General features: G+C 41.5%; 1 protein-coding gene across 1 annotated transcript in view; it reads right to left on the bottom strand.

Annotated features, from left to right (window-relative positions):
- Positions 1-25,272, bottom strand: part of Adgrv1 (adhesion G protein-coupled receptor V1) — a 508,750-nt gene that overhangs the window by 284,061 nt on the left and 199,417 nt on the right. The window contains 6 exon segments of the mRNA XM_037209551.1: positions 264-424; positions 1,967-2,106; positions 2,647-2,896; positions 11,942-12,126; positions 17,725-18,132; positions 22,256-22,498. Of these exon segments, the coding sequence (XP_037065446.1) occupies positions 264-424; positions 1,967-2,106; positions 2,647-2,896; positions 11,942-12,126; positions 17,725-18,132; positions 22,256-22,498 (1,387 nt within the window).

Here is a 25,272-nt window from a genome sequence, read left to right as displayed (position 1 = left end):
ATGTAATACACCACAAACGGTTCCCTTTCCTCTTATCTAGCCTCTGTCTCACGCTGTATCCCATGCTCTTCATGAAAACATGGCTGCTTCTGCAAAGAAGTTCAGAGTTGACCCTCCATAAATACCTGCCGTATGTATTAATGATTAAGATGGGCAAATGATGAATCATAGCATGCTCATATCTTACACACACAAAAGAACTATGGGAAAGTTTCATTCTCACAAATATTTAAAATTCATAACTTGAAAACCCTGCCACTGACCTGAAATGCATATAAACCCAGAAGAGAAAAAAGCTTCATTGTACGATGACGAGTTGTCAGTCTGGGCGTGGACAGCATACACAGACAAGTGTGAACAGGCACATTCCACGTAGTCCGAAGCATCTTCAACCACTCTGCAAAACTGGCTGTCAGACAACCAGCTGGAACAAAACACAATAGTCACTGTTCTTTCAATTATGTGTTCAGATTGTTTTTAAAGGAAAAATAACTAGCTGAAATGAAGTGTTCTTTACTCAAGACTTAAGCAGACTACATTTTCCAGAAGAAACACTAGAAGGAATATCTCGTCCAGGACATGACCCAACAGTTTCCATCAAGACACCTTAAGAAGCAGTGTAAATACCAACCAGACCTGCCAGAGCATTTGTTATACCAAAGAAGTTAGCCTTCTCAGCAATGGTGTAGCTGCCTTAGCTAGCCTAAAGCAAATTTGGTCTTTTCTGTCATTCGAAAATTTCCACTGGTCAACAAAGCTATGACATGTGTGGATCCCCACAGACCAGCATAGTCACGCTTTGTGTGGATCCCCACAGACCATCATAGTCACAGCTTGTGTGGATCCCCACAGACCATCACAGTCACGGCTTGTGTGGATCCCCACAGACCAGCATAGTCACGGCTTGTGTGGATCCCCACACATCAGCATGGCTGTCTTAGTCAGGACTTCTATTGCTACAATGAAACACCATGACTAAAAAGCAAATTAAGGAGGCAAGGATTTATTCAGCTTATACTTCCATGTTGCTGTTCATTACCAAAGGAAGCCAGGACAGGAACTCAAAGCAGGTAGGAACCTGGAGGCAGGAACTGATGCAGAGACCATGGAGAGGAGTTGCTTACTGGCTCACTCCCCATAGCTTGTTCATCCTGCTTTCTTATAGAACCCAGGACGGGATGGCACCACCCACAACAGGCTGGGCCCTCTCCCACCCATCACTAATTAAGAAAATGCCTTACAGCTGGATCTCATTGAGGCATTTTTTTTTTCAACAGAGGCTGCTTCCTCTCTGATGACTGTAGCTTGTGTCAAATTGACATAAAACCACTAGTACAATCGCCACCGTATGTGTAGGGCTAACCTCTCCTCTCGCTTTCAAAAGTCTTGTAGTTTGCACAACACCAGACAAATTACTTGTATGCTATGGTGGTTTGAACAAGAGTGGCCCCCAAAGGCTCATATATTTGAATGCTTGGAGTTGGGGAATTCTTTGAGAAAGATTAGGGTGTGTGCCCCTCTTGTAAGAGGTGTGGCCTAGTTGGAAGAAGTGTGTCACCCTGAGTGGGCTTGGAAGTTTAAAAAGCCCATGCCAGGCCCAGTCTCACTCTCTCTCTGCCTATATCTTACAAATAAGATGTAAGTTCCCAGCCACTGCTCCAGCACCATGCCTGCCTGCCTCCTGCCATGCTCCCGGGCATGATAACCAGGGATTCTAACCCTCTGAAACTGTAAGCAGGCCCCAAATTAAATGTTTTTTTTTATAAGTTGCCTTGATGATGGTGTTTCATCACAGCAATAGACCAGTAACTAATGCATATGCTTTCCTATGATTTCTTCCACGGCTTTTCTTTTTTTGTATTTTGAGTCCTATATCATAAATACCATCTATGTTTAAAACAATCAGGTGCAATTGTTTCTGGCTGGGAAGCACCAAACACTTTTCTTAAGATTTATCAGTTTGTACCTGGCCGCGGCCTGATTCCAGAAGAGACAGAGAGATGTATGAGGAACAATTCTAGGCTCAGCTGCATAAATCCTGTAGAGAACCTCATTGTTGTTAGGCAGGGGTTGTGCACTCTGACCTTTCACACTCAGCGACAACACCTATAATGTCAAAAAGAACAACATTTACACATTTACACATTACACAACATTTAACGGTAATTTTCCAATTAGTGATATGACTGAGTCTCCCAGTCAGAGCTGGACTTCGTTTTTCTAATACCTAATACCTACAGTGTTTTCTTCAGCACCATTAGCTGGCTCTTACTGAATGCAACTCTGACTGGCTTTCCACTGTCACAGCCTAACTCCATCGCACTCACTTTCAGTCTTTAGCTGACAACACCCACTGTAAGTATCACTGGCTGGCCTCCGGAGAAGGTAGGTACATGCCAAGATATTACAGTAGGGAAAGCTACTTCTACACTTTGTCCATATACACACATACATACACCACAAAACATAAGGTAAACATATCCAACTACATTTGAAGCCAAAAAAACTACAAATGGCTTACAGAGAGAGGAATTTTCATACTACTCCTGTATAGCACCTGAAAGAACAGCTAAGTTAATGTGTTCTGAGTTTGCCTGGTAAAGGGAAAAGATAAACTATCACATAATAATAATAATGAGAGATTACCTTGTCCTTCAGGGCAGGAAGGTTGTTTCCTGCCAAGAACCACTGCTGGCTGCTGTACTCCACAAACTGGACTGATGTGCATGCTCTTTTCCCATCCAGCACTTCTGCATCTGGAACATCCAATAACCTCTCCGGAATCTGAATGTAATCACCATCCTTTCCTTCGAACGTGTGTCCATTGATTTGCTGAGGGTACCAGGAAAGGGCCAGGATCGACAAGTATGGGCAGCTGTCAAGGATGGTTCTGCTTCTACAGGAAGAAAACAAGCCGCCTGTGTTGAGTTGGCAGGTGTTTGTATCAACATATCCAATCGAATTTGCTTCAGTATTTAAATGGAGGGGTTTTCTTTGCGTAGAACAATCCCATCACTAAATAACCATCTGCCTTCCATTTCCTAGTGATGCTTACATCGTTCCACACCCCTTTGCTTGGTCTCTCTTGTAACCTAGCAGAGAAGTATCTGGAAGCTGTTACACAGTTATCATAATACAATCTGTGGCTTAGAATGTACTTTTCTGTGTTAATCACAGGCTGTGATAGGACAGGCTGAGGAAAGGGTATTCCCATTAGAGTGGGATCTTTTTTAAATTTAAAACCATGGAGCACATGCATCTGCAGCTGCATTTTCATCTCAGATGCCCCTCATGCCTTCATCAGAGCCTTCTAATATAACCATCCAGCTTACAAGAAAACAGATCTGAATAATAATGGTCTTGACGCTTCTGACAATTTTATTTTTTCATACCTCTTAGGAATAATAAGATTCTACACTCTTATTATTGAGGTTTGAAAGCTAAATTGCTTTCAAACCTCAATGTGAGTTAAACTCATATGGACTTGGTTTAAAGTACAGGTGGCATTCCAGCCTCTCTAAAGCAAAATCCTTACATGGGGAGTGGATTTATGGTTCAAGGAGTATGACTACGTAACCATTTTCCCTAAAACTTGCAGTGCATGGTTTCTGGCATCATCTTTGCCACAGGGAGCAGATACCAAGGTAGAGTAAATGCAGAACCTGCTTTAAACAGTGTAGAGCTTATTAGGATACTGAGAAATGTATCTGTCCAATGTTCAAGGTTCTACCAGCCATAGTGTATATAGAGTATATAGTTAGATAGTGTATCAAAATGATACCTTGCTAAGACCTGTAATGTGAGGAATGAATCTGATAATGCTAAATGAAAGATGTGAGAAATGAAAGAGTCAAAGGGAACCTTTTCCTCTAGCTGTAGGTCATGTTTACAACAAGTTTCTTCCAAAGCTTAAATGATAGCATTTAAAGTGTTCAGTGTCAGTGATCTCAACTACACTCCAGGGCAGGCCTTATGCTTAGCAGTAGCTGGCCAATAATAAATAGATGCCATGATTTCTGTGATTTTGTTTTTTGTCTTTTCTGATTGTGTTTTGGTTTGGTTGAGGAGGTGGGTCTTTTTGAGAGAGAAAAAAAAAACATGAAGTTGGGCGGGTAGGGAGGTAGGGAAGATCTAAAAGGACTTTGGGGAGGAGAAAGAATATGATCAAAATATACTATATGAAAAAAGTTTAAAATAATTTTATAATGTAATGAAAATAAATAAATAAATAAATACATGCAGTGGTCAGTGACTTTGATATTTTATCATATCCAGGATGCTAGGTGTTGGAGCCCACTAGGTTTCCTAGTGGCTGTACCCAACAGGACTGCATAAGAGATTGATGGGACCATGGGCCTGGGTACCAGGTGACTGTAACTAGCAAGGGGGAGGTCTTTTGCTCCACCCCTTGGCCTTGTTATAAATCGACCTTTGGAATAAACTTCTGGGCCGGTGGATAAGGATCCAGACCCACCCGAGTCTGTCCTGTGTTTTCTCTCCCCTCTCTATTTCTAAGTCTCTTATCCCTCATTCCTCAAAAGTTCCTGGGGTAAATAAATGTCGGGGCTGGTCCTCCACAGATGGCGCCTGAAGAGAGACAAAGAAAAAGATAAAGAAAAAAATAACCCCAGAGCTTAGGTAGTGTAGGTATTCCAATAAGGAACTGAAAAATAAAGGCAACAATATTTTATTCTCAGGTCTCAGGTGTATAGGTTAGGTGGTAAAGGACATACCACAGGCTGCAGCTGTACATTTCTCTCTACATAGATCTCTCTCTCTCTCTCTCTCTCTCTCTCTCTCTCTCTCTCTCTCTCTCTCTCTCCATAGACCTCTCTCCCTCTCCCTCCCCCTCCCCTCCCCCCTCTCTCTACCTCTCTCTCTCCCCCTCTCTTCTATCTATAAAAAGTAAGGAAGGCAGAGTGGGTAATACAGTGTAAGAAGAACTTTAGAGTTAATTAGGAATATAGAAAAGAAAGGCTTAGGTTAAAGAAGGATACAATAAGCCTAACTATGGGGCTATGAATGCAAAACCCTGGGGAAAAATCTATCTTCTTTGAACTTAACAGGCAGAGAAAAGCTCTTCTTTGAGCTTATCGGGTAGAAAGGGGATACCTATGGAAGAGTTTGGCCTGGGAACAGCTAATATGTTAAAAACAAACAAACAAACAAACAAAATCCAGCAGAGGAAAGAGATTTCCCCTGCAGTGGGTGCGGACAGAAACAAAAATCCTCTGCTCTGTCAGCAGTGGAACATCATACCCTCAGAATTAGTTCCCTCCTGGCCACAAAGCCAAAAAGTTTAGAGAACAGACTTCTTAGGAAAAACTTAATCTTTCTCTCTTAAACTAAAAGCTCTCTTTAAAAACTTGCTGGTCTTTCTCTCTGGGGGGGGGGAGGGGCTAAAAAGGCTTTCAGAACTTTCGCAGTTTAAAACTGAGTTTCACCTGGATGGGAAAATCCTGGGCCAAGGGCCTGATGAGGCCGAGAAGCCAAGCTGTGGCTGCATGAGCAGCTGTGCTGAGCACCAGAGACACTATCTGGGGAAGGAGCTGGGATGGACAGGACGGGGAGCTATCCAGGAAAGAAGCTCTATTTTCTATCAGAGAAAGGACCTTACGGAAACAAATGTTTCCTGTTTGCCTCACTGACCTGGAGTGAATTCCTAAGGGCTTTGCCTCAGGCTATAAGCCAGCCACAGCCTGAGTAAGGAGACAAACCAAACAGAGGGAAAGCTTGGGAACTGGGTTGGGTGAAAGATCTAGTTGGAGAGGTATACCTGTCAACGGTGGCACGGCATCCTAAAGCAAGCTCAAGAAAGAAAAATCTCCCGTTGCAAAAGTGAAACCCTGTGAAGGGACCCGGCAAGCTTGCTGGCATACCGGAAAGACTTTCCAGGAAATGCAGTATCAGTGCAGGTTTGGAACAGTGCTTTATATGGTCTAATAGCTGCACAAGGAATTTTTGCTAAGAGCTTTGTGGCAGTTCCACACAATAATTTCACCTCAGTCTGAAGTGAAGCTTTTGGTAGAACAAACTAAAAGTTCTGCTGTAACGAAGCATTTGTCTGAATTATGGCCCAGGGAAGCTGTTATGAATTTGGGTAAAGAGAAAGCCTCTAGTTAGAAACTGTTCACAGCTGAGCATTTCTGCTGGTCCAGAACAGCTGAGAGAGCTTGACAACAACAGGAAAGGTGACTTTGGGGAGTAGCATTTGTTCCAAAAATGTTACAGGTCTCTAGCAACAAGTGTTACAACCCCTTAGCGACATACTCACTAAAACTCCAAGGTTGAAAGAGCCACTGACAAATCTTGTTTCAAACTCTCAAGAACTTTCAGAATGACTACTATAAACTCTGAACTTTGGAAATGATTTGCATACTTCTGGTCCTGTTAATAGTTTAGTTAAAAAAATCTTTTCTAAATGTTAAAAAATATCTTATAGATGTTTGCTTTAGTGTTCAGTTAGTTCTGTTATATGTAAAGTGATAATAATTAAGAGATCTCTTCTAGATGTTAAGGTTTATAAAGTAGAGCTATAGAATGTAACTAAGACTTAGGTAAGGTTTAGGCTTAAGTGAGACTTAGAGGTAAGGTTTATAAATATAGGTTTAGGGGAGCCCTATAGAGAGTTTGCTAAGAGATTCTTCCTAGTGTAAGTTAGTTAAGAGTAAGAAGTAATATATCTCCTTCAGGTGTTTACTAAGTTAGATATTTGAAAAAGTACTAGAGTAGTCCTATAGAATGTAACTTTATTGTGTAGGCTTGAATAAGACTTGGGTAAGGTTTATAAAGTAGTCCTACAGAATTTAGGTTTAAAATTTAGTCAGAAAAATGTAGGTTTAGAATATATAGGCTTTAGGTCTAAGGATATGAAGAGTAGGTTTTCCCAACCTGGGAAAATAATATCCACAGCAGACTTGGCAGTTCCAGAAACCGCCAATAATGGCAAGAAGCAGCTCCAGAAACTGCTAACTTCAAAAAGTAGCAGCAGACAGTAATGTCCACGGCTGAGACCCATGGAGGGTCACAGCTTCCCACACAGCAGACGCCAAGAGCCCGTGAAGACAGAGGCAGGACTAGCAGCCAGAGTCGGCAGGCTTTCGGCCATGAAGCTAAGCCATGAGAGGGCTAAGGACAAGCAGCAGCCGGGAAAGGCCTGCAGAGATGCGGCAGGAAAGGTGAACAGGTAGTTAGGTTCTGCAACCTTTGAGATGCTACACTGCAAGAAAGGCAAACGGCAGAGAAAGCCCACCTCGGGAAAGATGAACAGTGAGCAGAGCAGAGGTGAACAGCGGAGACGGCAGAGACCAGACTGCTTCCTTCCGGAGGCCTAGAGCAGAATGGTGTCAGTGCCGGACAAACAGTTGAGACGAGCTGGAAAGCAGGAAGCTGTGGCGGTGAGAACCGTCCTCCAGGCTGAACAGCCAGCTTGAGGCTCTTCGGGATCTGCTGAGACTGACTGCAGCCCGAGCTCCGAGCAGCAGGATGTGACTGCAGTCATGGAGTTGCCCTGAGCTACGTTCATCATACACCAGGACAGCGAAGGGAGGATTCCGGGACCTGGTTTGCTGACCACTTGGGCCGTCAGCAATGCCGGTATTGGGCTTTCCTCCCAAAGCCAGGGTTGCCGTGGGAAGGAAGAACACAGTTTCAGCTCATGACAGCTGCAGGAGCCTTGAGCCCGTGTGTGGCTATGAGGTGAAGCTCCCTAGCCTGGCCCTGGAGCCGTCTGGTTGCAGAGGATGACAGACTGCAAAGCGCAGCGGTAGCTGAAAGCAAACGTTTCAAAGAGACTTGATTGAGCTGAAAAGTTCTGGTGATGGGACTTTGTGTATTTGGAAGTGTTTGCTTCAGAGTCATTATGACTCTGACAGCTGTACACAGACTTCAGGGCAGCTGACGAGCCAGGCCATGATGATGAACGCTCAGAGGAAATTTTAGGAATGGTACTAGAACTCTTTTTGAACTTAAGAAATGAAATGGACAGTAATGATTTCATTACAATGGGACAAGTTTTAATTTGCTTATGCATATAGACTCTATCAACAGTGATGACTTATGAACTGTTTATGTAAAAATGGAACTGCTTATAGAGAAATTTAGGTTTTCTAACTAGGCTTGAGATTTATTTTAAAATATAAAGAAAAGGGAGAGTTAATATTCCTCAGTATATTTAATTTAAAAAATATTTCCATGTTACTTGAGTGAAATAATATTATGTTTTGTATAGTTCTATTAAGAAATTGTTCTTGAATGTAGGTTTGTAGCTTGAGAGTAGGTTCATAGGAAGGTTGAGAGTAGGAATTATAATTTTGTATTGTTCTGTTTATACTAGAATTATTATGTTAAGTTTGATGCAGTTGCATCAAGAGTTTTTTCTTTTAAAATATAAAGAAGAGGGACCTGTCAGAGCCCACTAGCTTTCCTAGTGGCTGTACCCAACAGGACCACATAAGAGGTTGACTGGACCATGGGCCAGGGTACCAGGTGTTTGTAAGGGTCTAACTAGCAAGGGGGAGGTCTTTGCTCCACCCCTTGGCATTGTTATAAATAGACCTTTGCAATAAAGTTCTGGGCCAGTGGATAAGGATTCAGATCCACCCAAGTCTATCTTGTGTTTTCTCTCCTCTCTCTATTTCTAAGTCTCTTATCCCTCATTCCTCAAGGGTCCCCCACAACTAGGTCTCTGAGTCAGCCTCCTATGTGAAGACCTCAATTTGTATGGGTCCCCTACATGTCAACAATAGCTTTTCAAAATCCCCTTTTTATTCTCTTCACTCAGCGCCCCCTCCATATGAAACACTGTTATAGCTCAGCCACAGAGGCCTTCACTAGGCACAAAGCCACAGAAACCAGAGAACTTCTGCCACACAGCTAAACAATGCTTTCCTAACCCACTTCTAAGACATCAGTCTAGTCAGAGACCTCGTAGTTCCTGCCACTTTGTAAGCCAGCAACATGTCTTACTCCCATAAGCACCTCAAATTTCTGACCCCTCTTAATTGCCGATAACCAAACTCACCCACACACAACACTTTAACCTATTTATCACATATTTGCCTTCCAAATGTACTCTTTGTTAATACCATCATCTGCTACGTACCTAGACTGAAGTGGGGGGGGGGGTTACATGCTAATTGGCACCCCTTTACATCCTCAGTGCTAATTGCATTGTTTTTAGTTGGCTTCCAAGTGGTTGCTCTGGATCCCATCACTAATATTCTTGCTCGATTCCCAAATCCTCCCCTCTCGGCAGATACACTTGATATTAAGGTGGTGCTCTGAGAATGCAAGCAAAATGCCTGACATATTTAGAGTCTAGCAAAGCAAACCAGATGTGATGGCCGTTTCTCTTCCACCTGCAATTTATTACTATTGTTGGCGTCTGTCTAATTGCCTTAACTGCGCCACGCTTCTATGTTCCTTTAAATTCCAGATACATTCTGTGGTCTCAATGCAAGCAATTAATCTGTGTCAGGGGTTTCTGTAGCCAGGATGAGAGACACATAAATGGCACTAAGGTAGAACAGCACAGCATTTATCCCAGGTGGTGGGGACTAGAGAGAGCACGTTCTGAAAGAGGCTCTGTGAGGTGTCTCTGATTCTTTGCTGATTTTCCCATTAAGGAAATATCAGTCCCCAGGACCCATTAGCACTCACAGCAGCATAAGCAGATGTAAAATGTCTTCTAATTTCACCTGCTGTGAGATGTTCTGTATGCTGTGAATGTGTTGCTCTGATTGGTTGATAAATAAAATGATGATTGGCCAGTAGCCAGGCAGGAAGTATAGGCAGGATAAACAGACAAGGAGAATTCTGGGAAGTGGAAGGTTGAGAGGAGATGCCAGCCTGCAGTCCAGGGAGCAGCATGCAATGGCACACAGTTAAAGGCACGGAACATGTGGCAACATATAGATTAATAGAAATGGGATGAGTTTAAACGTAAGAACTAGTCAGTGGTAGGCCTGAGCTAATGGCTAAGCAGTTTTAATTAATATAAGCTTCTGAGTGGTTATTTTATAAGTGGCTGGGGGGTCCATGGAGCTGGGCAGAACCAGAGAAAACTTCCAGCTACGTTCACCACACCCTGGAATGGATCTGTAAGGAAAATTTGAACTGTAAGGTTTGTTTTAATGCAGTCTTCTGACCACACAGCGTGGTGCCCGAAAGAGGCTATGGAATTAAGCAGGCCTATGAGTGTGCATGAGACTCTCCATGAACTATTCGTGTGAATCTTGTCAAGGTAAGCAAGACCCTAAACCTCAGTTTCTGAATCTATAAATACAAATAATAAAAGCCCTAGTCCAACTTCCAATAGCTTACCTAAAGTGATGATTTGTAATATATATATATATATATATATATATATATATATATATATATATATATCAACTTCTATGAAGGGTTATGCTGAACCTTATAAAATTTTCAGTATTACACTGTTTCTACCTATAAAACATCCATCCATACTATTCAATTTAATGCAGTCTGCATATAGCAAGGATATAATTAATATCATTAATGTTCTCTGTATTTTACACCTTATCTTTTATATGTAATTTACTGTTTTTGAACTTCATGTGTCTGCAACCAAAGAACTAATATTCAAAGTTTTATTTAATCAACTGATTTCTTTGTTAGTTTGACAGATTCATTATTGAAGTGACTTGTATGTCATGATTTACTAAATATGGATGATTTTCATTGAAAATAAATGATAAAATAAAGTTTATATAAATATTCTTAACCAAGTATTTATTAAATAGTAATAAAATGATACTTGTTGTTTTTAGGTGGCATATATGAACAACATGAAAATCAGGATGGATTTTAACTTCTGCCCATGTTCTAATGTCAGTGGATTTTAGCTGTTAAATACAAATAAAACATTTTGTGTTTTTTGGACTACAGTAATACAATTTAAATGTGAATGTAATTTCTTATATCATTATGCACAAAATATTAACACACGGCTACATAATTAATTATGCAGTTAATAATGACCATGTTATTTTCTCCTCCTCTTGCTAGCTTCCTGCTGTGGAATTCCAGTCACAAAAAAAACCCCTAAAGTTCGAGAGTTGCCTCCCAGTGGAAAGGGGCTTTGGGGCAGCAGAAGTCACAGCTGGAGGCTGGGAATCAGCATCCTTCCTCCTCAGAATGTGCTTTCCACTGACTGAATAAAAGCAGGAGTGATGTTGTGGTTCACTCTAAAGATAGTTTGAGACAACGGCCCTGCAGTACTGATGGCACAGTCCCTTCTCCTGCTGGGCCTGTGCTTCCTTCTGACAGTCTGTGCCGTTGGCCAACAGATGGGAAGTGCTGACCACACGCTGTGTACCACGCACTGCTATGGTGAGAAGTGCTGACCACACGCTCTGTGTACCACACACTGCTGTGGTGAGAAGTGCTGACCACACCCTGTGCACCACGCACTGCTGTGGTGAGAAGTGCTGACCACACGCTCTGTGCACCACGCACTGCTGTGGTGAGAAGCACCAAGCACACGCTCTGTGCACCACGCACTGCTGTGGTGAGAAGTGCTGACCACACGCTCTGTGTACCACGCACTGCTGTGGTGAGAAGTGCTGACCACACGCTCTGTGCACCACGCACTGCTGTGGTGAGAAGTGCTGACCACACGCTCTGTGCACCACGCACTGCTGTGGTGAGAAGCACCAAGCACACGCTCTGTGCACCACGCACTGCTGTGGTGAGAAGTGCTGACCACACGCTCTGTGCACCACGCACTGCTGTGGTGAGAAGTGCTGACCACACACTCTGTGTACCATCTCAGCATCGACTGATACCATCTACTGCTGTGGTGAAAGTGCTGACCACATGCTCCATGCACCATCTCAGGGTCAGCTGGCACCGTACACTGCTTTGGAAGCCATGAGGAAATACATTTTGGGAACCAACAGATTGACAGAGGACTTACTTTTCACCAGGAGACCCACAGGTAACATCAGTCAGCAGAGAAAAGGCAAAATGCTCTGTCACCTCCACAAAGTGGCTGAATCCCCGAGTGTCCTTGCGTTTAGGGTTAATGAGAGCACAAAGGAGTTCATACAGAAGGGTTCGGCTTTTGATACTGAAAGCTTGATTTTTTCCTTCCATCGTTATCTGGAAGAAAAAAATCTAAGTATTAAAATATGTATTAAATAGATGACTTCCTGGATTACATATAATATATACATTCTATATGCTTTTCATTAATAATCATTAACAATGACAAAGATGGAAATATGAAGAACTGAAGAGAAAATGATATCAAAATTATATTTGAAATATACCCATTTCCATCTAAAAGGCATGGATAATCACTGACAAAGAAAAGAAATAATCATTAAAATTCTTTCCATTTGATGATTCCTTAAAGTCCCAAATGGTAGCATTTATCATTTAAGTTAGCTACAATAGTTAACATCATGAATTAAAATAAGTCACAATTTTACATCTACCCCAAGAATTCTTTTTTCTTTGATGAACAAATAAAGTAATAAATATTTCAAAGAATAGGTTTGTAACAGAAATAAGATTTGAATTGTCTATATTGCAATGAACAAATAGTGACCACCATCTAACATTAGAGAACAAAAGCACACCAAATGAGAAAGTTCTGTTCAATCAAGAACACTCAAGATATCCTGGCACACTGCCTTTTAAAATGTGACTCCCTACCTTAAAGGACTGAGTTGCTGTTTGAAGAACAAGAACAAAACTATTGTTCCTTTATATTCGAATATACCTGGGAAATCCGGACTCCAAAGTCATCAGTTTACAGTTCATCCATTGTGGCTCCTGCCAACACACGCACCCCCACCCCTGTGATTCACTGAATATCTCTAGTAATAAACTCATTATATCATTGAAATGATTGCCTTTTTTCCCTATCAGGTAAGCTTAGTAAGGGAGTATCCTATTTCTGCAACTTTGTAACCTAGCAGTTTCAAACTCACACCCAAATTCAAGATTTGATTTTACAAGACTATCCATCTCAAAGTTAAGAGAACAGTCCACAGGGAAAGCATAATGAAAATAACAATACGAATTTGATAGTACAGTTACAAATGAGCAGAGCATAGCCCACTGGGTACGTAAGGAGGCCACGTAAGCCAAATGACACACAAGCTCAGGAGAATCTCTTAGAGTGCAGAAAGGTAACTAACACATAAGATAGTCTTAAGGCCAATAGACCTTAGGACCCAGCAAATCAAAGCCAGTGAGGAGAAAATAACAGATCCTCAATAGGTAGCACAAGTATTGGTGTTTACAGATGTAGAAACTGATTTATATCTGAGAAAATAGAAACAGAGAGATAATATATAATATTACTCCCGGAGCTATAAAATTACAGTGGGAGATAGACAAGAAGAAACCAGAAATGGAGAAACAAAAGTTCAGCTTGACATTCAACGTTACTGAAAGGAAATGCCAGAAGAGCTGTATGTGTAGAATTTTAAGAATTAAGGTACAGTGGGATGTCTTTCTGTATGCTGTGAATATGTGTTACTCCCACTGGCTAAAAAATAAGCTGCTTTGGCCTATGGCAAGGCAGCTTAGAGGCAGGTGGGAAATCCAAGGGGAGAGACAGGAGGAGAAAGGTGGACTGGGGGAGACGCCAGCCTGCCGCCCAAGGAGCAAGATGCCAGCAGACCGGTAAAGCCACAGAACACGTGGCAAAACATAGACTAATAGAAATGGGTTAACTTAAGATATAAGAGCTAGCTAGCGAGAAGCCTGAGCCATTAGGACATACAGTTTGTAAGTGACATAAGCCTCTGTGTGTTTATTTGTCTGAGCGGCTGTAGAACAAGTGGGACACAGGAAAACTCCTGGCTACATGAAGGTTTATACCCAGGAATTAGACAGCTACTCAAACTCTTATTTATGCTCCAGGAAAACAAAAAGTTTATTAAGTAAAATAAGAAGGACAACAAAATGCACTCCTCTACCACTAGGTTAGTGCAGGTTCACTGCTGCTCAGCACTTGACAAAACTTCTCTAGTCTTAAGAGTCATGTGCAGAGATCTTGTTGTCATGGTTTTATTTCCAGAAAGAGAAACTGAGGCAGAACAAGAACAACCAACTTGACCCAGGACCCAAACTTGGTAATTGGCTGTGCTCCAGACATGCCTGCCAGGCATCTGCACTAGCTTGCAATGTCCTACTTACATGGCAGAATATAACAGCACAACCTGAGTTAGTTCACTGGCAAGTCTGTAAAACTAAGTGACCTGCAAATCAGTGTCAGTGTGTTCACAATCTAAGTCATGCCTAGAAATGACTGCAGTAGAAAATACACATTATTAAGAAGAAAATGATAAAACAAATGCTCTGGCTCTAAAAGGTCATTTTATGAAAATAACAGAAAATCCCAAATTATCAAGATTCATTTGCAAATCAGTAGAAGACCTGAACTTCACATGGGAAAATACTAAGAAGCTCTCAGGATTTCAATTAAAATGGAAAGCCATTTTGGATGTGTGTAAGGGGAGAAGTCTATCAGACTTCAGAGAACATGCTATTCCTGTGCTTTTACAGATGTTCCAGAATACAAAATCAGAGCTCCTGACTCAAGTTCTACCAAGGTCTAATGACGAAGAAAACAAACCTGATAAAATAAAAAATTAGAATATTAAATCCCAAGGGGTTTTAAGTCTAGATTGTTATTAAGGTAACCAATAGCACCAGAAATAATTTGCATTGTTCTATAGCCAGGAAAGTCAGGGGCCAGAATATTGTTATACCAAAGATAGTCTGAGCCCGCAATGGACTTTATCTGGAAAACCTTTATAGTGAATCTTATAAAGATGTTATTCTTTTTAGGATAACATTGTCTCATCCAAACAAAAACTGGCAGCTACTTCCAATGTGTAAAATTTCCATCTATAATTCATCAAAAGAAAAGTGTTGTAGGACAGATACATCATAAAGAACTTAGAACCAGAGAGAGAATAAAACTTTCAAATATCAAATATATTCACTTAAAATACAAGGTCATATATCATTTTATCCAGCACATGGAAGTTCTAGTCTGTACTGAAGTTGAGGTTGGGCTGTTTTCTGTTTTGTTTTTTTTTCTTCAACTTCCTATGGTGGTAACAGCATAAAGTACAGTTGGTTCTATTTGAATTTCAGACAATAAACAGTAACTCTTGGCTCTCAGTGCATCTCAAATGAAGTGTTAATGATGATATAATCACACTTAGATTGTGTTACTCACCTGAAGTTTATAATTAACTAATCATCCTTTATTTTCATTTGCTAAATGTCACAACCTTATTTATATGTGGTCATCTTCATGTCGGTTATTAACTCATTACCCCTTCAGTCTTATTATATAATTATGTCTAAAACATGAAATATATTTCTGAATATATAGTCCTGAGTGTATCAAAAGGGATACATTCTGATTTTGTCATCAAGAAGACAGTGTGCTTCCCCAACCTCCATGGTTCAGCCTCTGTATACACAGGCTGTGCGACACTGACGTCACCCCCAGGCTGCACATCTTCAGGGAATGCTGCTGACTACTGCATACTACTGCAGGTATGTATACAGGGCATTTATATGTCCAGACATAGAAAAGGTACAGCAGAAATGATATTCAAGAGCGTTTTTGGAGTTTCTTTTCAATGTTGTGCAAACACTGTTGTACACACGACTTGTTGCTGACTGAACCACTAGCTCCACTTTAATCGCTGTTATTTTTCCAACTTTTGTTAAAATAATAATGCTGAAACAAACTAATATTACACATATATTTGCGCAAATGTACCCATTTGCCGTTCAAAAAACACAATACTCACTAGGTGTTCACCATGAGCCATCTATTAGAAGCTGTGATTTAATAATTCTAGTTACTCAAACTTTTATCCAGCAAAGGCAATTGCTTATTTAATAAAGTATATTAATATTCAAAATAATGACCATATACTATTGGGCTATTTGAAAACTTTACTGAAATAAGTGTTGAAGCATGAGCCACCAAGACTTTGACTAAAGTATTAATGCTTTTTTAGACACAGTCTCACTACACAGCCCAGATTAGCCTGAAACTACTGCTCCTCTGCCTCTGCTCTCTGCCTCCACCTCTTGCCTCTACTTCTAGAATGTTGGAATATTAGCATGTGCTCCCTTATCTATCCATCCATCTATGCATCTATGTATCTATCTATCTATCTATCTATCATCTACCATCCATGTATCTATGTATCTATCTACATATCTGTCTATGTATTTATGTATCTGCCTATCTATATATGTATCTATCTACCATCTATCTATCTATCTGTCTGTCTGTCTGTCTGTCTACTTATTTATTTTTCTGTACAGCAGTGCTTTGCATATATGTCTATGTACCACATGTGTGCCTGGTGCCCAGAGGCCAGAAGAGGGCATTGGATTGTGCAGACTAGAGTTACGGCCAGTTGTGAGCCACATGTGGGTGCTAGGAATTGAACCGTGGTCATCTGCAAGAGCAGCCAATGCTCTTAACTGTTGAGCCATCTCTCCAGACCCACACAATATCTCATTTTAAGTGTTGCCTTTTGACTGAAGATAAAACATGGCTTTAATATATAACTTACTGAGGAAAAAAGAACATCAAAATTCCATTCTGTCTTTTTTTTTTTTTCTCTAAAATATCTGAAATTTTCTTTTTTCTACTCTAAAATGTAGTCATTACAAATGGCTTCTCTTTTTTGGTCAAGATCAATTTACTATTGTTCCATCTGTTTCATTATTAGAAAGTTAAGTATCACTCTTCCTTGGCATGAACTCTAAAGAGTGTACTCTGCACAAAATGGTGATCATGCTCTGTGCTTTACGAAGGTTTGTTACAGCCTCTTCTTACCTGGTATGCTTTATGATTTTCTCTTCTCCCCTTCATGCCCTGTGCTTTGAGAAATATGCAGAATAGGAATGATATTTTGAGATCACACTGCAAACATTTTCCATATGAAAGGAATATGTGATATTTATGGGAAATAAATAGTATTTATATTATTTGTTTTATTTATCTTATATTTATATTATAAGAATATTCACATTATTTATATAAATAAATATATAAATAGCTTTTCCCTCAATAATAATTCTTTTTAGATATCATTTTCCATTTATAATCTTGAATTTTATAGCTCTATGTTATTACACACTTTATAGAAAGGTAAATAAATAATTCATTTCATATAACAGCTGACTATGGCAAGTCCATGCAAGTTGATGACTAATATTATCTGGGCATTTCTTATTCTTCCTTTTCAACAAATCCTTGTTAGTTTCCAGAAAGGGCAGAGCAGAGGAGTGACTGCTCATGCTTCATGCATGAAAGGATTAATATAGGTTATAGTCCAGTCTGAGTCTTCTTATGAACTCCAAAGACTGATGAGCAAATGGAAAAAAAAAAAAACCATCAGTCTCTGGTGGGTCAGGAAGGACCTATTGGCTCTAGCATCTGCTGCCTTTCAAACTCTGGTTGGATTCTGGCTGCAGCAGGTTACTCATGGTTCTCCAACTTAGGAGCAAGGATGCCAAAGAGGCCTTGCTCAGCGAAAGTACAGTGGCAGGTGGGACGGATTCCACTCTCAAGTTCAGAGATTATATTTTATCCTAATGTCATAGGAATGGGAGTGATAAGCAGACGCGGTATCTGCGCTGATTTGGGCTTGATGACCTCTCCCTGAGCCGTGTCTCACAGCTGCCAGGATGACCTACCTTTTGCATTACGTGCATCACAGCACTGAGCTGCTCGTCCGTGCTCTCTGTGGCCACTCTTGCGTTGAGGTTGTGCAGCACTCTGTTGAGAACATCTTCATGGAGGGGCTGATGGAGCTGGTCTGCAAGCCCCCAGATAGCTTGTGAATCCACATCAGAGACAAGAGTGACGTTGGCAGTCCCATACACTCTATCAATTCTGGCACCACCTTTTGGGTCAAAAAGCACAATCTGGAAGCGTTTAGGAAATGCACTGAAAGACGCGCTCTCCGGTGTCAAGACAACTTCCAGCACGGCACTTCTCTGGCCAGGTTCAAAGACCAGTGTGCCTTCTGTTCTCACAAAATCCTTTCCAGAAACAGCCGGGGATATGAGAACACGACCGACTGTCTCAGCACTCCTCAACTCCTGAAAATTCAACCGAGAGAGGAGAATGAGACTACGGTGCCTCTAGTGTTATCCTAAATCATTCTTAATTCTTGAACAAAACCCCTTCTTTTCAGTCAGCTAACGGGCGGTGACTACACTGCCACTAAACACGGGCTTCACACTTTTCCTAACCGCTTCAGTGCGCCACAGAGATGACGAGGGCAGGGGCGGGACTCGGCACGGAAACGAATCAAGGAAAAGAACTAGAAATGAAATGACACCATTGTCTAGAAAAGAATCTTCAGGTATGCACACAGCAAATGCTGGAAAACCAAACATGGGGGTGGAGAGGACATATTTGTGTTTTAACCTCACCTAGAAATTTAGGGGCAGAGAGATCTGAGGGCAAAAACTGGAAAGGGGGAGAAGGAATTGGACCATTCTTAACCTTCAGTATGGAGATGTGCTGTTGGATTTGGTTTTCTAAGTAATACACATCTACCTTTTCAAATTATAGTTGTCACAGAGGTTTTAGAAAGTTCAGGATGAAAACTTTAGCCAAGGAAAAGCCAAAATAGTGTGTCTTTATTTAGTACTGACTAAGGGTTAGATCCCTAGTATACTTTAGCATGTATATTGGGATGCAGAATTGATGAGCATAATACCTACACTCCCAGAACCCATGGTTCTGGCAGAGGACACGCAGTATGAAACTATGTAATTAATGGTATGTTGCTACATGGATTTCTATGAAGGGAACTAAGACAAAGTAGAGACAGAGACACAGGGGGTGTTAAGGGCACAATTATAAACCAGACTGGACATGGAATCTCAATAGAGGCCTCATTAAAGGACTGCCTACATGCTAACCCCAGGAGACAAATTCTAGATCTAAGGAGAAAAATTCTAAGCAATGAAAATAGCAATTTCAAGGCCCTGTGGTAGGAACAACCCTATAAAATGATAGGAGGAACTCGAAGGCCAGTATGAAGAGAAGGAGCAGAGTCTCCTCTGTCCCTTCATTCTGCTCCTGGGATTATCCAGTTTATTATAGTTAGTGTATTTCCATGCATAGAATTCCTGTTTGCTGTTCATGTGTCCTCTACTTACTGTCCAAGAGTTCCCCTTTCCTTATTGACACACTTCTTTCTTTCACTTGTTTACTTATTAAAACATTTTGTGGTGCCTGTGTTATAATTTTATTGAGTCTTTCTCATATTAGGCTCATCTTACTCCTGGCATCTATTTATTATTATTTTTCATTCCATTTTAGATCATCCCTATTGATATGACAGATAACTATTAACCTGTTGCATCTTATCTCATGAGTCTCTGGATATTGTTTATTCTTTATCATTTTTTTCTGGCTTCTTTTGACACTGCTATGACCAAAGAAAGAAAATTACTGCTTCATTCCTGAGAGGTCAAGGGCAGTTTTCCTCACTGGTTTCTGGAGACACTGGAGGGAAAGAATAATTGTCTTTATTGTTAGGTGGAGTGAGATCTTGCCAATAAAACCACCTCCACAGATATCTGCTGGCTAAGGGATGTGTGAGAATTTCTCCACAGCCATGCAGTGTTCTCCACTAAAACTGTGTCAGTGCTGGGGACTTTTACTATCAGACAGCAAGCAAAGCCCCGACTCTACATTAGGTCCTCGGACCCAGTGTGCAGAGACTGGGGCTCCTGGAAAGGCTATGAATCTGCACACACACACACACACTCACACACACACAGACACACACTCACACATACACACACACACACACTCACACACTTTGCTGCTGTGGATAAAGTTGAGGTAAAGTCTTTCTGGCATGTTTGACTAGAGAATACACAGATTTTCAGCTAAAAGCTTTCTGTCTTGCTCAGCTGTCCCTTCGCTGTTCCTTGCACTAGAGAGAGCCTCTCTACAGGGGTTTTCATTCCTTGCACGGCAGATAGCATATTTGTATGGGGTTTTCCTGCTCTTGCGCTATAGACATTGTATCTGTATGGGGAATTTGTTCTTTGCACTACAAACAGCATATCTATATATTCTTTAGCTTTTTATTTTCCTATTAGTGAGTCCATATGGCAAGTTCTTCAGCTCAAAATCTCGGATATGAGGCAAAAAGAGAACTGTGGAACTTACCTCTTCATGTACCATTTGGGGCCCAAATCCCTACTATCTGTTTGATCCCCTGTGGTTTCAGAGTTACCTAATATTATTTTATACATAATTCCCAGCACTCAGCAGTAAAAAGCATATCTACTCCATCTTCCCAGAAACAAAATCCACATTTATAGGAAAAGCTTCAGGTGCCAGTTTTCACTTCCATGTTAAAATGGTTAACACAGCGTTAGTATCCCAGGACTGAGTCTGTAAGCGCAGGCAGTGTGTATAGTAACTGGAATAAGAGTTGTGTCTTCATAGATAGATAGATAGATAGATAGATAGATAGATAGATAGATAGATAGATAGATAGATAGACAGTTATAGATAGAGATGATGTAGATATAGATATATATCCATCTAGCTCTTGACTCTTCACATCCTTCATCTGGGCATGTGAGCTTGTTCATAAAGTGCCTCAAGTATCTTCATTATACATTCCTATCTCTAGTTTCCCTTTGTCTATTCTACAGACACATGCCTTGATAGTGAAATATTTCCTGGGAGAAGTATGAGCATAAAGCACACATTTTTCTCACTTTTCTTTCTGTCATAACCATGCTAAAGGAAACACTAAAATATCAACATAGATGCTTCCCTCTGTGTTTGTAGTACTATAAGACTATATAAAATAGTTTATTTTTAGGGTCTCACACAGCAGAATTGTCTCCTGTTAGCTGATCTCTCCTATCAAGTTTCCAGGGTAGCTCCCCACCCATGATTCTAAATCTACCCTACTCTATTACACTAGCACACTACTTCACACTAGCCACGCCACATCACACTAGTCACACCACATCACACTAGACACACCACATCACACTAGCCACACTACACACACTAGAACATCACACTAGACACACCACATCACACTAGACACACTACACACACTACATCACACTAGCACACCACATCACACTAGCCACACCACACCCCCCCCACACCACCACATCACACTAGCACACCACTCACACTAGCCACCCACCCCCCCCCCCCCCCCCCCCCCCCCCCCCCCCCCCCCCCCCACATCACATCAGCCACACCACATCACATAGCCACACCACATCACACTAGCCACACTACATCACACTAGCCACACCACATCACACTAGACACACCACATCACACTAGCCACATCACACTAAATACATCACACTAGCCACACCATAAAGAATGTTTAATAGACTTGGAGGCCTAGATTGCCAGATCTGGAGTCTCAAAATGGGGTAAATCACAATACTGTGTACAATTCTAGTGTCCTATTTGTTGAATTTCCAGAACTACAAAAATAAAAGAGAAAAACCCAGAGGGCTAAAGTGAGCGAGCTGTAATCGCACAAAGCATGCTTCAAGCAGAATGGATGACACATGTTTATTTAGTTGGTTGTTGTTGTTGTTGTTTTCTTACTATATTAGAATTTTTCTGGTGAAACAACATAACAAAAAACCCACAACTAGCTGCTGAAAAGTGTATGAGCACATAGGCTCTGGCCTCAGTGTCCCTCTTCCAGACCTCCATAAACCCAGCTAGTCCTTCACCGGACACATGAAAGGAGGGAAGGGCAGAGAGTGCAGACACCCAAGGCCAGTGCTGTTCAAAACACAATTTCAGTCAGTATTGAAGAATCTGAAGGAAACAATCACAACTATCTCGGATACAAGGTGTAGGCAATATCTGCTCTCTGCTCAAGTTTCAAGGAGCACAGTGGAGGAAGCGCTGTGCTAAGACCCCAGCGATGTGACGGAGCAGATCCACGTGACACCTGGCGTCGGACAACCAGCTCTGCCAAACAGAGCAATCAAACAGAAAACTGTAATTTTAAAGCCCGGTTTCTTAGTGATGAGTGAAAAGCTGACTGGATGTAATGATAAAAACAATATATTAAATAAACAGCAGGTTGTCACGGTATCCTCGGAAAATACTGTTTAGATTTGATTATTTAGATTATTGATGTTCCTCACGGATGAAAAGAATCTGAAGATACATGGATTTACTTTTCATGCCTACCTGGGTACTGAAGTGGACAGACACCATCCTTCCTGTCCCAGAGTCTCTGGCCACCTGCAAACTGATCGAAGTAGCCTTCTTATGAGCCACTGCCAGCCGAGAACCCACAGAGAAGGAGAGGAGACTCTGAGGGGCGTCAGTCTTGGGAACGTTAATCCGAGCGAATCTGGCGCTGTCGTTTATAGCTGCCCCAGCAGTGACGTCATACAGTTCCACAAAAAAATGCACTTCAACTTGAGGCACCTGAGAGCAACGAAAAGAAAGACTTCACTACTACATATAGACTCCGATTTTTACATATTTCTGTCATTCAGACATGCTATAGCTCATCTGCAGCATTATGGAAGTGAATATATGCAAGTATTCACATACTTACACATATGTGTATATAATTACAAAGAACACAGAGGCTATTAACTTGAGAGTCGAGGGGAACACAAGGGGGTGGAGGGAGCAAAAGTGATATAATTCTATTTCAATTAAAAAGAAATAAAACTTGACACATTTTATATAATTACAGGACTAAATTTTCATATTAAATCACTATGGCAACTATTCTTTTTTATTAACATAATTTTTTTATTGACTCTTTGGGAATTTCACATCCTGCACTCCAGTCACATTTATTTTCTAGTTCTTCCATGTCTGCCCACCACCCTTGTATCCTCCCTCCACAAAAGACAATTTTAAAACAGAAAAATAATAAAAAAGAAAGAGAAAACACTTCCCCCCTCCATCTTTGCCACTCTCCATCACACATTCATTTTTTGTAAGTGGCCTTGGGAGCTGCAGTGTGCTACACAGTATTCTCTTTTGAGTTGCTGGTCTAGTTCAAGGCCTCGGGCTTCTGGTACACCATCAATATTGGACCCTCATAGAAACTTCTCTTCGATATAGCTCTATTGCCCCAGTTATAGGGATCCTGCAGCTGTTTCCACAGGACTGGCCCCTCCGTGGACACAGCAGATCGTAGATGGGGTGTAGGTGTTAGACTGGGCTGTGGGAGCCCACAAAAGCTTCCTAGTGAGATCTGAGCTTGCATTAGGGGATGGCTTGACCATGTGCATGGTCACCAGGTCTGGGACAGTCTGTACTTGGCTGTGCTGGGGGGAGGTCTTTTGCTCCACCCCTTTACATTCCTTTAAAAGCTGTTTAGAAGAGACAGAGGGGCTGATGGGTTTGGACCCAGGCCCTCCCGAGGCTATCCTGTGTTTCTAACTGTCTCTCTCCTCTATAGTTCAATCTACATATTTTTCATTTCCCCCTTCTCAAGATTATCCTGGGAGGAAAAGTGGAGGCAGGTCTCCCTCGGTGGGCCAGCTCAAGGCCTTGGGTCTGGGCCCATAGCTGAGTTGGTAGGCCCAGCCTCCACCAGGACCATCCTCCTTAGGCAAGGGTCAGTTTAGACCAGTTTTCCCTAGCCCAAGCCATCGGGGATGGTGAGGCATGGGGCCATCTCTTCCAAACATGGCCACTAGCTGCAGCTCAGGCCTAGATGTCACCATGGCCTTGGGTGGCAGTGCAGGTCCCTCAGATTAGTAAGGCCCAGGGGCAATACGGCCCTCAGACTCAGGCATCTATATGGTCTTCAATGGTAACATGGGCCATGGTCATCAACACAGACTCCAGCTGCAGTAGTGTCCAGACATGGCCCTCGGCGGCAGCACAGGCCCAGACATCACATGGCTCCAGGTGGCAGCGTAGACTGCCCATACCAGCCTGTTTCTCACCGTCATCTCTCACGTTCCTCACAGTTTGGCTTCCCTCCACAGCACACGGACTGCTCCACTTTTCCTTCTCTCCCATTCCTCCATACCTGGGGCACCCACTCACCCCGGCTGCTTGGTGCCTGACTTTTTTTTTTACTTCTTTCTTTAAAACTAAATTTTCTTATAGTGAGTGTCTCTCTGGAAGATAAATGTCTGTGGTAGTTTGAATAAGAATGGCCCCCATGGGCTCATATATTTGAAAGAATTAGAAGGATTAGGAGGTGTGGTCTTGGTGGAGGACGTGTGTCACTAGAGGTGGGTTTTGAGGTTTCAGAAGCCCATGCTAGGCCCAGGCTTTTTCTTTCTGTCTACAGATCAGAATGTTGCACTCAGCTCCTGCTCCAGTATCTGCCTGCAGGCCACCATGCTCCCGCCATGAGGGTAATGGGCTAAACCCCTGAAATGTAAGCCCCCCAGTAAAACGCTTTCTTTCATAATTTTATCTGCTGAGTAATACTCCATTGTATAAATGTACCCTATTTTCTTTATCCATTCTTTGGTTGAGGGGCATGTAGGTTGTTTCCAGGTTCTGGCTATTATGAATAATGCTGCTATGAACATAGTTGAGGAGAGGGAGGTGAGGAAGGGATCGGGGGAAGGAGACGGAGGGAGAACTGTGGTTGTTGTGTACAATGAAAAAAAAAACTAAAATGAAAAATATTTTAAAAAACAATTGCCTTGATCATCTTCACAGCAATAGAACCTTGACAAAGGCAAGGTCCAAAGATAATGTACTTAAACTCAATAAGCAAGTGATATATAAATAAAATGTATTCACACAACCAGATAGTTAAAAATCAATAAAAGCAATAAACTATTCAAATACTTTTCAAAAATAGGTAGATATCAAAATATGGCAGTAAGAGATAACATCAGGCTTGATAAAGATTGCATAATTATATACCTATATATGTTACCCAAGTATAAAAATAAAAATGATACAATGTTTACTCCATGTAGTCAAAAGACATTTGCATAAATATTCAAAACTCAAACAAAACATCACACATGACAGCAGTCGTCTCAACACTGCAGAGTGTGGAGCCGAATAACTCTGGAGATCGCAAGAAAAAAAATGGGGGAAGAATTCAACTTCATAAGACCTACTTATTCACAGTTCCTTTTGAGACAGGGTCTCATGTAGCACAGGCTTGAACTCAGTGGGTTTGCAGGGATAACCTTGAATTCCTGACCTTGCTTCTGCTCTGCTTTTCGAGTGCTAGGATCACAGGTGTGCACCGAGATGTC

This window comes from Peromyscus leucopus, chromosome 11 (assembly GCF_004664715.2).
Source record: "Peromyscus leucopus breed LL Stock chromosome 11, UCI_PerLeu_2.1, whole genome shotgun sequence".
NCBI classification, from domain to species: Eukaryota; Metazoa; Chordata; class Mammalia; order Rodentia; family Cricetidae; genus Peromyscus; species Peromyscus leucopus.
This window is presented reverse-complemented; position numbering and strand designations above follow the sequence as displayed.